A 15,663-nucleotide genomic window follows, 5' to 3' on the forward strand; every position below is an offset into this window, starting at 1 on the left:
TGTACAAAAATTTCAAGGTCGTCCTATCTCGATTCCTCTCCTCTGTGTAGGTCTCCATAGTTATGGGTATGAGTATGTCTATTAGTATTATTAGTATCTATAATCAGTGCCGGTTTAACCTAACTTCGGGCCCTGGGCGCTGACTATTTAGGGGCCCCCTTAATTGCTATTCGTTGTAGTTTTTTAACAAGAGAACACATGTGTTTATTGTAAAATCCGTCCTTTTTAACCAAACAAGAAGAATAGCAAACGTAAAAAATATTCCAAAAAATACATTTAGAAATATAAAAAAAAAACAGAAATTTACACAAAACAACACATGACGAACAAAAAAATATATTCTAAAAAATACATACTTATGACAAAAATTAGATCACTTTTTTTCTTGACTAGGCATTAGCAATCTGTCATATAATACTATCACAATTCAGTTGCTCCAGGTCTTCATTTTCTATAATACAATAGTAATTGGCATCTAGATTTTCTTTTTGTCGTTAAATATATTTTTATTCTTTTTTAAGCCGAAAAAGACCGCTTGCCTGACGCATTAGAAGCTGGTATCGTGAAATAAACTTGCAGTAAAGGTAAAATATTGGGAATTGTTGCCTTTACAATCTTTACATCCTGGATGACACCAAATTTTATAAATGTTTATTTAACTTTTGGCATAATGTGATAGAATGAGTAATTTCATTATGCAAGTTCTCTTTGGTTTCATCAACATCTTTTTTATATTTCACACATAAAGTATTCATTGACGTCTTGACTGCTTCTTTATCTAGCGTAGAAAAACATCTAACAGCTGATGTAACATCTTTGTAGCATTTAATTCTCTTTAAATGTTAATTTCCCTCCAAAAAGACAAAATGCATGGTTATAACAGCAAATCCGATAAGATGTAAATAGGAGCTAGAGGCTCAGATAATAGAACAAGTGATGGAGTTTAAGTATCTAGGCATCACACTATCTAGCTACGGAAGGCTCGAAACAGAAGTGGAAGATCAAGCGAATAGAGCAAACAGAGCCGCAGGTTGCCTGAATGACACAATATGGAGAAATAAACATATCAGAAAAGAAATGAAACGCAGAAATTACAAAACAGTCATCAGACTAATAATGACATACGCGGCAGAAACACGACCCGACACAGAGAGGGCAAAAAGATTGCTCGAAACAGCCGAGATGAAAACCCTCCGAAAAATCGATGGTAAGACTATAGGACAGAGCTAGAAGTACAAATATACGACGCAGATGTAAGGTGGACAACATTAATGACTGGGTAAGGAACAGAAGAATAGAATGGAATGACCACCTAAGCCGAATGACAAGAAATATAGTAGTAAGGACAGCGAGAGACGGTTCCCCAATAGGAAGACGATCAGTGGGAAGACCACGAAAACGATGGAACGACAACTTACTAGAGGCACATTGAAAAAACACGCAGTCATGTCTATACAAAAAGAAGAAGAAGAAGAATTCTCCTTAAAAGATCTTGAATCTTGAGTAATATTGTGGCCTATAACTGGCCTTTAATTGTTTTACTTTCACCTGCTTCATCAAATAATGTTTTTCCCTTCTTTGTTCTTTGAAGGTCAGTTGTATAGAATATGTTTGGCTTCATTTTTAATTGCTAATTTTTCGTCTCTGTTATTGCTTAACTCGAAAACATAGGTTTGATGGATCACTAGTTTTTAACTAAAGCATTTACAGCGTCAAAAGTTTCTACAAGTTTTGATTTTATTCCTTCCAAGAACTCATTGCAAATTTGGTGAGACACATAGCTAACTGAACCCTTTCATTTATTCGCATTCCGTTGTAAATGTTCATCTAAGAAGTAGTCAAATTTAGCCTAATATACAATTTCCCTTATGACGACTCGTTAAATCGTCATTGGATCAACGGAAAGCTAGTCCTTGAGAAGCAAGTAATTTAGCAGTGACAACAACTCTTCTTAGGACGTTTATCCAATAGTCAGCTTCGCGTTCTAATTGCTCTTTCAAGGCAGCGTCTATAACTCCAATTATTGATGATCTTGTTATTAATGTAACCATAGAGTTCAGATGAAATTTACTTTCTTCGTGAGATTTGAGAAAACTATTTAAATGTTTCCAGTGGGTCCATCCAAAATCAGTTAAACTATTTTTTCAATTAAAAATAATTTGCACGGGTAACAATAAACAGCTTTAGCACTTGCGTCGTATATTAGCCAATCTCTCTTTTCTTTGCCTCCATTGAGTTTTCCTCTATAAAAGTTGCTTCCATTTAATCTTCTACATTAAGCTTTGTCTCCATCTTGATACATTTTTTTACAATTTTCTAAGGAATCACTCTTTGGTTTAAAAGTTCATAGTTTTTATAAACTCATCAGTCTTAAAATCAGACCATTCCGAAATCGCAGGTATTTCGTCGTCGTTTTTTCTATTTTGGAAAATATGTAGATTATTTAGCGGACTTTACTTTTTATTAATAAAAGGAACGGGTGCTTACGGGCCCCTCCGGGGCCTGGGCCCCTGGGCGCCCGCCCCAAGCGCCCAGTGCATAAACCGGCACTGCTTATAATACTATTGTGCGCAGCAGAAGTTAAATAAAGTTCAGGATCTTGAATTTAAAATGTATTTTAAGAATTTATAAACTAGACAATCTAATGACAATTATTGAAGTTATTTATTTTTGCAAAGCATACTAATTAACAACATGAACTATTATATAGTAGACACTTAGGATATTGCCTTTTTAACATTCTCCCTCAATACCTAAAGTGTGATAAACATAAACACAAACATAAAACCATTTCTAATACTAAGCTCACCTATTGGGACCGTGCAAGTTCGGCAAAGCGACCCCTATTTCTACGCTCTGTCGCACTTTTAATTATATTGGCCAATTATATTAGTCCTGGTTACTGGATAATTGTCAAGGCCATAGTCCAAAAAAATAATAAGAAAAAATAAGATTCAGGTTATGTTATGAAAACGTAAACAATTGTATGTAGTAAATAAAATTAGTTATTAAAATGCAGTACTGCAAGCAAAATACAATTAATTAAATTTACCTTTATATAATAATTGCATATCGTATCAATATTGTGGAGCAATATATAATTTTTCTGCTTCAATGACAGTAGATATGAAATGTACGTCAATTTGACAATTTCAATTGACAATATGAATTATTTAAGAAAGTTTCAATATTTCTCCACTATTCGCGCACGATCGTTTCGCGTATCCCTTCCGAGTACTTCCACACCTAAAATGCTCAAAATTAAGCTCAGTGATTGTAAGTCCAATGAAGAGATCAAAGACACATAAGAAGACGATCAAAAGTAACAGATGTAATCAAGAAGATTGCCATGAAACTGGGCTGAACACATAGGAAGAATGGAAGACAACCGTTGGCCAAAGCGAATTCTCGAGTGGCTACCAAGGGCAAGCAAAACAAGTAGAGGCAGACCTCAAACAAGATGGACTGATTACATCATGCGAATGGCGGGCCACGAATGGATGCAAAAAACAGCAAACAGATATGAATAGACACACCTAAGATAGGCTTACAGTTCATAAGAAATGACGTATTAATGGAAAAGCAATTGCGTAGAGGCTACACTTTATAAAAGATGACGTATTGACGTTATTTCTGATGATTTGACCCCAAAATTACCCCAGTAACAAAATTTGGAATATATAGACCAGGGCGGATCTGTTTTGAGGTGGATGTAAGAGGTGGCATTCGGATTTTTGCAGATAAAGTTAGGTGACAACTACAATAATTATAATTGACATATGCTCCTTCTCAAATATGACTTTAACATTAATAAAAAAATTAAAATATTTAAAAATTTCGAAAAACATAAAAAAAACATTTTTTCTACTTTCTTTGCTTATAACTTTAAAACGATTTATTTTGGAACAAAGTCGTACAGACATAAAATAAAGATATAATTAAATTTTGTATGATATAAGACTGGTTAAAATTGTCTTAAATTATTACCATTTCTGCAAAATAGCAATAAATACAAAATAAGGGGGCAAAATAAGCCTGTTTTTGTTTAATGTTTTTCAACCACTTTGGATGCACTTAGAACCTTCGTAATTTGCTTAAAAAATTCTTATAGCATACTTAAACCGTCCATCAAATTTCATTAAAATTGACATTATAGATTTTGCATAATAATTTTGCAGTCTATTTTTTTTAAGTTTAAATTTTTTAAAAACTTTCTGAACAAAAAGTAGACCATTTAAAAGGTTGCTAATTGTTTTAACATACAGAGTGAGTTTTATGTATGGAAACACTCAATTATCTCGAAAACGGCTTGCACGATTTTTATAGATTTTGGTAAGTAGAAGTTTTCTAATGCGGCCGATATTATAGTGCTAATTACATTGTTGTCATATTTTCCGTTTTTCTGGAAATCTAATAAACTTTCGTATTTCAAATGGAACACCCTGTATATTTTTTGTGTAAGTCCTTAAGATATACTGATTATTTTTTATGTTATATTCCCTATACCTAAATGCTACAATTTCGGAGTTATTGCTACATTTATTAAAACAAATTAAACAAATAATAAAAATCAATTTTTTTGGCCCGGGTAAACACTATTTTAGGTTGTTTGGATCATTATGAACAAAAAAGATCTTTTATAATTTTTCTCTAAAATTAATCGTTTCCCAGTTATAAACAATTTAAAGCTAAAAAAATCGAATAATAACGATTTTTAAGGTTCAAGAACACAAATTGACAATGTTATTTTTGAAACTGCGAAGTACCAAAATTCAAGCTCAAGCCTTATTTTATCAGCTACTGATAAGTAATTTGAGATTGTTTCATTTTAAAACATTGTTTTTTAGTTATTAATGCAGCCTGATCGCCAGTCCTCTCATATGCACTTCATTTAAAATTAAAAAACAATGTTATAGAATAAAAGGAGACAAAAAATCTTATGGCAAACTATTAGAAGAAGAGTTGGACTTGAATTTAGGTACTTCGTGATTTTAAAAATTATATTTTTTACCTGTGTTCTTGAACCTTGAAAATCGTCATTATTCGATTTTTTTCAGTTTTAAATTGTTTATAACTCGGAAACGATTAATTTTAAAGAAAAATTATAAAAGATCTTCTTTGTTCCCAATGAACCAAACAACCTAAAATAGTGTTTATCCTGGCCAAAAAATTGATTTTTATAATTTGTTAAAAAAAATTTAAAAATAAATATAGCAATAAGTCCGAAATTATGGCATTTATGTATAGGGAATATAACATGAAAAATAATCAGTATTTCTTAAGGACTTCAAAACGCAAAAAATATACAGGGTGTTCCATTTGAAATAAGAATGTTCAATAGATTTCCCGAAAAACGGAAAATATGACAGCAATGTAATTAGCACTATAATATCGGCTGCATTAGAAAACCCCTACCTACCAAAATCTATAAAAAACGTGGAAGCCGTTTACGAGATAATTGAATGTTTCCATACATAAAACTCACTCTGTATATTATGATTAACCAGAATCAATGGTGCACGTGAACATAAACAGTGTCACATATCGACTTGTGCAAGCCATTTATCTATTATATAAGAATTGAAACAGACTGTATGACTTGTACACACTTCTAAATAGGTCAAACCGGCAAACAGGTGTATGTTCTCAAAGAAATTGAAAGTAGTACTTAACACACAATGGTTAACTCACAACGGTTTGACGCAGCCATGTTGTAATTTTAAACTAAAATAGAATTTAGATGTGATAAACTTTTAATTTTAAGGGTTTTATACCCGATATCTGTGGCTTTTGCCCAGTATCCATGATTTATCATGTGCATTTTAACAATTGCTCTTCTATGAAGGATTTATAAGAGGATGAATCTCTGATGATGGCACGTTATGTGTTGAAAGTACTTAGCTGATTATTAAAAATTTTTTTACACACTTTCAATTTCTTTGAGAACATACACCTGTTTGCCGGTTTGACCTATTATATAAGAGTATACATATGTGATTACTTTATTCAAAAAAATCTGCGTATGTGCTCAAGAAAAGTGACACATTATTATCACTTATTTATCTTTCTTTTATATTCTATATTTTTTGTTTAATGTTGTTACTTTTATTTAAAGTTACATAATTCAAAAGTATAAGTCTGTTAACCAGATAATAATGATATTATATTCTTTACTGCAAGATCCACTTTTGATAAATACTATTTTGTAAATTTTTCGTTATTTTATCTGTATAGTATTACAACTCAAAAAAATATTTTTAGCAGAATTATTACACTATTCTGTAGAGCTTCAAAAACGTTTGTAACTGACTGAAATATACTAATTTTAACAGTTTCTGAGTTAAACCCGAAAAAGTTCTGGCACAAATTTTAAACGCTGTTTTCTCGATATTTTACTTTTTTGACTTATGACACTGTTTGAGCGGAGGTGTGATATGATTCCTAGAGAAATACGAAACCCAACAATTGAGATATTTTTATTATATAAAACTTTTTTGGATTATTATTATACATACATTTCCAGTACACTTCTTTTGGTAACAAAAAATTTTGATATTAATTTTTTCTGCATTTATGTTCACTCTGAATATCCGTTTTGGTTCTTGGTACATAAAAAATCTTCAAAATCTTTCACCCACTGATTCTTGGGTTACCTTCTAATTTATTTGACACCTTTAACTAATAATTTCAGAGGATCTTCTAACAAGAATAAATCTAGTAAATTTAAGTTAAAAGCTATCAAACATAACTGGTTCTTGAATTAATAGCGTTATACCTAGTAAATTTATTTATTTTAAACTTTCATACTCATTCATAACAAATATTAATACTATCTAACAAATGTATCCTGCCTACGTTGCTCTAGTAAGGTTATTTTTAAGCTCCTTCAGGTCACTAATACTCTGCATAGTATCCAACAACTGGTTCTGAATGTTTACCGATTTAATACTCCATTGTAAAGCCTGTCTGAACATCTTCTGTGCAAAGGTAAGGTTTTGGGGAACTAACACACCAAACCACCTCAGAGGTTCTTGAACTGTCTCATCTTCCGTCTTTTTAATCTCTCTCAATTCATAGCTCTTTCTGCCCAATGTTGTGTCACTTCCTTCTACTTTTAGACACGAAGAAAACTCTGGACTGTTTTCTGTGGGTAATTGTAAAGCTGAAACATTGTTGTGGCCTAAAATATACCTGGATTTTGCTAAATGTGACTCGCCCCCAGACATGGCGTTTTCTATGTTCAGTTTCAGCTCAATTTGTTCTTGAACTAAAAGCAGGGAGTCCAAAGTGAGTTTATCTAAAGTCTGGCACACTTTGTCCCAATCTTGTGGTTCATTTACTTCGTCCAAGTCATCGTCTGGGTCACTCACTTTTTCCAAGTCATCTTCTGATTCACTCACTTTGTCCAAGTCCTCTTGCGGTTCAGTCACTTTATCCAAGTCATCTTGTGCTTCACTCACTTTTTTAATGTTTTCTTGTGGTTCACTCATTTTATAGAAAAATTAATAAAAATTCTTAGATATAACTGCAAAATGTTTTGATTTTTGATGATATGATTTTGACGTTTATCATATGACAATGACAGCTGCGTTCGACTTACAATTCACTTGGAGCTATCGAATCGAGTTTAGTTTGTTCTTTATACTATCAAATTAGTAATGAATTTAAATAATTTTTATTGATTATTTGCGTGTTATAAAAATAAAATTCATACATTAATGTAATTTCTTTCTCTCGCAATTGGAAATTACAAAATACCAAAATATATTTTTAAGTTTTTAGACCTTCATTCTGATCACTTACAATCAGATTGACACTGATCACAAATCACAACTGAACGTTCTTAGTTCGATTTCAGACAGAATCAAATGTTCATTCGATGGTAGTCTAAATCGAACGGAGTCGATCTTCGGAATTTAAAAATACAATGCAGGGTCGGCTTTCATGTGGACGTGAACAAATAAATATTAAAGACTTTTATATTAAGGTTTTTAGATTAGGTTACATTTTAAATAAAAATTTTTACAAACTCGTTTGTAAGAATGATGTATAATGATGCATATGGATTCCTATTTTTAGAAATATGAATATTTTAAAAACTTTTGATATTTTTCCCAAATTAATAGGTAGGTACATATTCTCATAATATATATGTTAAATATACTTTTAGATGAGACTAAATATTGTTCCAATGAGAGATAAATACTAAATAAATAGCAGATTTTCGAGATGGTTTAATAATATGCACCAAAATTCGAAAGAAAATATAGAAAAAATACAAAAGAACAGAAGCAGTTGACCAAAAGGACATATTTCCTATATTATAGTATAAATAAATAAAATTTAAATATGATTGGCTAAATAGGCTAAAGGAGATAATTATTATGATAGTTTTTAAAAAGAATTTAAAAATTTTTTCCGTAGGTATATGATAAAATAAATTAATGTAGTATACATACAATGTAAGTATTCTATTAACGTTTGTGGGCAATTCGATCTAAAACATATGGTCCTTCTATAAATATATTTATTACATTAATAAATTTCTATTCCTCATCCGTGTCCAACGTTATATTAAACATTACAGTGATGATCAATGAATAGGTTCCAAGATCTTGAACTTGCCGTGTAAAACAACTGGTTTATTACTTCTCAAAGTTGCCAAACAAATAGTTAACGAGTTAACCGAATCACTTGGCACGGTAACATAGTTGGGATAAATATATTTAATATATTGTATGTATTAGTAATCGAGCGAGAATTTTGAGGAAAAATACTAACTCGATATATGAATCATCATCATAGTTGAACGTATATACGTACCGAATTTCATATACAAAAATTTCATATGTAAATAGCAAATTAAGTAAATATGGTGGAAAACGGTAGAGGTAAGTTGTTTTTATTATCTTTTCTATTATTTAGCACAACAGAGGCAACGATGAAAATGTTTGAACAGTTTGTGCATGTGGCTGTATAGACAAATTTTACAAATATGGTTACATATAAAAATATATTAAAATATAAAAATATTTTACAAATTATGGTCTTACAAAAACGGTAAGGAATGTAGAGGTTTATACATTCTGTAGAAGTAAATTAGATATGCTTTTTCTTCTTTTTCGCTTCTCTGGTTAGGATGGATTTGTGAAAGGCATAGGTCATTATCATCATCAATGGAGTTATAACTCTTCGTGTGTCTTTGCCTCGTTTACTATTACTTGTTTGTCTGCCCTGTGCCACTATTTCCTATTGTCTAACTCCTCTCTTCTCCGCATCTTCTGTGACTACATGTTTCCACATTTTTTTAGGCCGTTCTACAGGCCTTCTCCCATCTGGCCTTTCCCAAAATGCATTGTTTATAAGGCGATTATCGTTACTGCGCCCTGTTCATCTTAGTCTATCGGCCTTTATAAATACAGGTATCTGACTAGATTCTCCTTTCCAAAGAGAGACTATAACTCGTTATTGTGTCTGCGCCTCCATTAGTTTGTCACGCTGTCTCTGCAATTGCCATTTACTCGAAGGATTTTACGTTCCCACGTCAGCAATTTATTTTCTCCTCTTTCTACTAGCGTCCATGTTTCGTTTCCATACTAAAATGCTAGTCGTATTATGGACTTACGCATCTGGATTTTTGCACATCGTGAAAGAAGATTTGACTTCGTTAGATGTTACATTGCGAAGAAAGATATGTTTACCACTATTATCCGCGTGATTGCTGCTCCTAGATGTTTAAAATCTTTAACCACTTCGAAGTTATGATCGTTTATAGTCATATTTTACCTTATTCGCCGTCGTTCTTGTTTATAAACAACTACATATTTTATTTTGTTTTCATCTATGTTAAGACTGATCATTATAGAGAAAGCCAGAGAATATCAGATTCCGATATTTATTATATGTTTTGCTGATTGTACAAAGGCCTTTGATAATGTTAGATGAGAGAAACTATGGAACATACGACAATGGGTGTACCTAAACACTTGACTCACCTTATTAGCATGTAAACTGTATCAATATAAGCTGGCGTATATTCAAATGGACGGATGCTTTTCTGATGAATGCAATTTGGAGAAGGGAGTACGTTAAGGATGCGTGTTATCTTCCTTATTATTTAACATAATACATTCTTCTTCTTCTTCTCAACATAATACATACAGAGTTCGTAATGAGCAGATTTTGGATCATTGAGAGGGAGGAGTAAACCTAGGCGGTGTTAAGATATATAACTTGAGTTTCGCAGAGGACACTACAGTTCTAGCCTCTACTCCTTAAGAAATCACTATCTTATTAAGCAACCTCATGATTCATCATCATGCAACCTCTTCCGTTCACTGCTGGACATAGGTCTCTTCCATTTTTCGCCACTCTCCACGGTTACGTGCGTCTTGTTGCCATCTCTTGGACATTCGTTTAATGTCGTTCATCCAGCGTGTTGGTGGTCGTCTTCTGCTGCGTTTGTCTTCTCTTGGGCGCCAGTCAATTAGTTTTCTGGTCCATCTTGAGTCCTTTAGTCTCGCTACGTGACCTGCCCAATTCCATTTCAGTTTGGTTATACGTTAGACGACATCAGTGATACCTGTTCTTATCTTTAGATCTTGGTTCCTTATTGTGTCTTTTTTGTCACGCCGAGAATCGATCTTTCCATGCGCCTTTGTGCCACTCGCATTTTTAGTGCTGTTGTTTTTGTGAGCGTGAGAATTCCTGCTCCTATGCCATAATAGAAAGAACGCATTGGTCAAATGTGTTCCATTTCATAGCTATCGAGATGTTACTCTTAAAGATTTCTCTTAGTGAACCATACCCAATCAAGTGTTATTCGCCCCAAGCGGACTCATGGTTAACTAGAATAAAACCAAAACCATAGTTATTGATCGTCAACAACACTTTCCTGAAACCAAAACTATTGCGGGGTGCGAGAAGTCTCCTCTATACTCTATAACATATCTTGTAGCTCTAATTAATAACATGGGCAGTACTTTGATGCAGTACATATAACAGATTACCGAGATCGGTGGGGAAATATCATTAATAGAACTAACTATCAGAGCTGCTGAAGCTCAATGATGAATCACAACACATCTGCTAAGATGTTAATGACCATGATGATGATCTAGCAGCCTATATTCAGCATGCCCCTTGTAGAATCAAGATATTGGAATACACACAACCGTAATATTAGATCTTTCTATATTATAACATCCTTATGATACTATTCATATTGAGATGTTTAATATGCATGCAATAAGTTCGTATTTCAGTACTTCAATATAATCCTTATACCCACTATAAAATTAAACGCGTAGGTAAGTTATTACCCTGTTCTAAATGAACTCTGAACTTTTAGACTAAATAAACTCATATTTATCGTAAAAATAGATTGGAGAATAGAGATGTCTTCAGTTGAATCCAAGAAGTGATCCAGATTCATTAAACTATTGATTCGTATCAGGGAGTTAAATCACAGTGTTAAATCTTGTTAAATCGTATTCATATACTTAGCCGTTTCCAACCAAATCTGAAACGGTTAGTTGATGATGTTAAAAAAACTTATTATTTTAGTTCTAACTTTGTACTTGTAAAAATTTGTTGTTCGGGACGGCCAGTGTTACGTTACTTCGCAGTTAAACAAAAGACATGGGAAAACTCACAAAAAACCTAACAGAACATAAAGGTAGTGTGCTTATATATCTGAATGTTTACACTAATGACTTGCTATAACAAACTGGAACGAAGATGTTGAATATTTCTAAGAAGTACAAAGTACAAAGCAAATTGTCATCCGCTTTAGGGGATAGATAGATATTAATAAATGAGGTGGCTTTTAGCCTATTCCACTGCGATCTATTCAAATCTATTGTAGTCTTCTAGACCTAGATTACATTCTCTAACCTCACTCTTCTTAATAGGTCTAATACCTTCGAGACTGAACCTTCCATGTAACGCTTTGCAGGTGGTTTTTTTTATGGTTTTGACTGTTTTCCTGTCTTGACTTAGGTATTCGGTCTGTCGTAAATTGTGACAAATGTAATGTAATGAACTGTTTCGCCTGTCTTTGTCCTGTTGGATTCTTCCATCATTCCAGCGATTTGTGAGCGACCCACTTTCTGTAGCCGTTCTAGTTCAAAGAAAAGCTGGATAAATATTATAGAAATAATGCTCCTTCAGACTACTATCAAATATTGGTTCCGTGAATATTCATTCTCCTCTACTCTCCGATCGACTGCCAAGGAGATTTATGGTGTCCTTATCCACATCATGCTTCCACAGGGGCGTCATTTGAAATTTTAATTGGGGGGGCAAGCATTATATATACAATACTATAGTAATAAAATTGATGGAGTTTTTGTAAATTTCAGTCATTTTCATGGTCAGGGGAGGGGGGCAAATGCCCCCCTGACCCTGTCAAATGACGTCCCTGTGCTTCCATCACTTTTTCGGTCTTCCAGTAGGAGGTATCCTGCCTTGCATTCTTTCTTGCATTCAATATTTTTTTTTTGGAAGCTCGATGACTTTTGGCCATATACTTACATTGGATGAACCACGTACTGGACGGCTTTCCGATGCAGTTACACCGGAAAATACGAAGAAAGTCCATAAAATGGTTTTATTTGATAGTAAAGTGAAGGTGTGTACGTGAATTGAGAGGCCGAGGCCGCAAGAATTAGTATAGTGCGCACTAGTCATATTTTGAACGAAGTTTTGGATATGAAAAAAATACCTATAGTTCCGCAATCAAACTAAGAGAGTCATTAATATTCAGCTCAGATGGGTACTATTGTTGGAAATGTATACTTAAATAAACAAGGGATCATTACAAACAACAGGTAGATCCCTTGTTGATAGAATTTCACACCTCGAAGAATAGCAACCGCACAGCTGAATATTAATGACTCTCTCAGTTTGATTGAACCGGTAGGTACCCCTGTTTGGACTTAACGAAAAGCAATGCGTTGGATTTTTGGCGTCGATTAGTAACAGTTGATGAAACCTTGATCCACGCAGAATCCTGAGCAAGAACTCAGTGAGAACTGGCCCCATATACAGAAGAAAAAAGTGTCGTTTCTCCAAGACAATGCACAAGAACATTATGACAATGGCAAAAATTCACGAGTTGGGCATCGAATTGCTTTCTTATCCAGCTTATTCTCCTGATTTGGCCGATTATTATGTGTTCCAAAATCTAAAGAGATGGCTCGTAAATAAAAAAATTCAGTTCTGATGAAGAGATAATTACGAAACGTAATCGTAGTATTAGGTCGGCATAAAGAAGTTGGAAAATCAATGAAACCTTTATACACTAGCGGGACACCCTCAAAAAAGCGCTTAGTTTTCGAGATACTGACCACGGAGTGCTGAATGGCTAATTTTATTCATACTTTATATTTTCGAGGCAGCTGAAAACGAAAATGAAGTTTATTTTAAATTTTATGTGGGGGAACATTGTCACAATCGCAATTTTAACCTAAAAATAAAAAAAAAATGAAATAACGTTTTTTGCGTTTACCTCGCTACAACTCAGTTCGGTTTTAATATTTTTTTCTGAAATTTTTACACTATACATATAGCTCTAATATTTCTGAAGACAATGGTACCTGTTTCAAGCTTTTATTCTTATCCTGATAAAGGTTATAAATTTTTCAAATAAAAAGGTGCGGATTTGTGCATTGCAAAGTTTAATCGCAAAAGTTGCGTGACGAAGTTTAAAATGTAGCTTCTTAATCACGTTTATGTTAAAGTAGAGAGTACAAACAAGTTTTCTGTTAAGTTTTAGATCAAAATGTTTTATAGAAAAAAAAAATAGTGCAACTTTAAGGGCCGGTTGTTCGAACGCTAGTCAAAAATGATAATTATCAAATATTTAATTACTGTCACAACTGTCAATGTCAACTTTGATTGGGTTGCTTAAAACATAATTATTGATTACAATTATGAAATTAATTAATCAATTATGTTAATAATTGTTATGTTAATTGATTATCTAATCCCATAATTATAATCAATTATGTTTTCAGCAACCCAACCAAAGTTGACATTGACAGTTGTGACAGTAATTAAATATTTGATAGTGATCATTGTTGATTAGCGTTCGAACAACCGGCCCTTAATCTCGACATTAGAAATCCCCAACATAACGCTTATTTTTCGAGATACTGACCATGGGTGGAGAATGGCTAATTTTGGTCTTAGATTATGTTTTTGACTGTGATGAAAACGAAAATGAAATTTATTTTAAATTTTAGGTGGGGGAATATTGTCAAAATTGCAATTGTACCCTAAAAATAAAAAAAAAATAAATCACGTTTTTTGCCTTTAACTTGCTACAACTCCGGTCTGTTTTAATATTTTTTTCTAAAGTTTGCACACTATATATCGCTCACCTTTTTGAAGACAGCGGTTTGTGATTTAAGCTTTTAGTCTTATTCTAGTAAAAGTTATGAATCTTTTAAAGTACAAGGTGCAGATTCGTGAATTGCAAAGTTTAATCGCAAAATGCAAAATTTGACTGACAAAATTTGAAATATAGATTTTAAATCAAATTCAAAAATAAAACATGAGTACAAAGAAGTTTTCTGGAAAGTTTGGATCAAAATGTTTTATAGAAAACAAATGGTGCAACGTTTAACATCTACATTATAAATCCCCAAAATAACGCTAATTTTTCGAGATACTCATCATTGGTGGTGAATGGCAAATTTTGTCTTACTTTATGTTTTTGATGGTGCTGAAAACGAAAATCAAGTTTATATTGAACTTTAGGTGGGAGAAAATTGTCAAAATCGCAATTTTGCCCTAAAAATAAAAAAAAAGTTAAACCACGTTTTTCTTAAAATTCAAAATTGCACCATATTTTTTCTATAACACCTCTAGACCTAAAACCCACCATAAAACTTCTTTGAACTCTATAGTTTAACATAAACGTAATAAAATATATAAATTTTAAATTTTGCCACTTAATTTTTGTGATTTAACTCTGCAATTCACGAATCTGCACATTTTATTTTTAAAAATTCATAACTTTTATAAAAAGAAGACTGCAAGACTTACAGTTACTTTCATAGTCTTCACAAAGGTAAAAAATATATGCCGTAAAAGTTTTAGAAAAAAATATTAAAATGGAACAGAGTTGTAGCGAGTTAAACGTAAAAATTCGTGACTTCACTTTTTTTTTTCATTTTTAGGTTAAAATTGCGATTTTGAGAATGTTCCGTCATATAAAATTCAAAATAAACCTCTTTTTCATTGTCAGTACCATTGAAAACATAAAATAAGACCAAAATTAGCCATTCACCTCCCATGGTCAGTATCTCGAAAAATAAGCCTTATTTTGGGGATGTATAACGTCTATATTAAAAGTTGCGCCATTTTTTTTCTATTAAACATTTGTAACTAAAACTTTTCAGGAAACTTCTTTGTACTCTATGTTTTAACATAAACGTGATTAATAAGATAAATTTTAAATTTTGCCTCTTAACTTTTACGATAAAAATTATTCAATTCACGAATCTGCACCTTCTACTTTAAAAATTCATAACTTTTACTAGAATAAGACTAAAATCTTAAATCAGATATCGTTATCTTCAAAAAAGTAAGCAAATAGTGTACAAACCTTAGACAAAAATATTAAAATCGACCAGAGTTGTAGCGAGTTAAACGCAA

General features: G+C 32.5%; 1 protein-coding gene across 1 annotated transcript; it reads right to left on the reverse strand.

Annotated features, from left to right (window-relative positions):
• Positions 1-6,460: 6,460 nt before the first annotated feature.
• Positions 6,461-7,706, reverse strand: LOC114328349 (coiled-coil domain-containing protein 115-like). Its single transcript, XM_028277178.2, has one exon. The coding sequence runs from the start codon at positions 7,488-7,490 to the stop codon at positions 6,852-6,854; it is 639 nt and encodes a 212-aa protein (XP_028132979.1). The 5' UTR covers positions 7,491-7,706; the 3' UTR covers positions 6,461-6,851.
• Positions 7,707-15,663: the final 7,957 nt, after the last annotated feature.

The sequence above is a fragment of the Diabrotica virgifera genome, chromosome 1 (genome assembly GCF_917563875.1).
Source record: "Diabrotica virgifera virgifera chromosome 1, PGI_DIABVI_V3a".
In the NCBI taxonomy this organism is placed as follows: domain Eukaryota; kingdom Metazoa; phylum Arthropoda; class Insecta; order Coleoptera; family Chrysomelidae; genus Diabrotica; species Diabrotica virgifera.

Excerpts from the sequence above, each read along its gene's own strand:
- LOC114328349 (XM_028277178.2), bottom strand. The coding sequence starts at position 7,490 with ATGAGTGAACCACAAGAAAACATTAAAAAAGTGAGTGAAGCACAAGAT.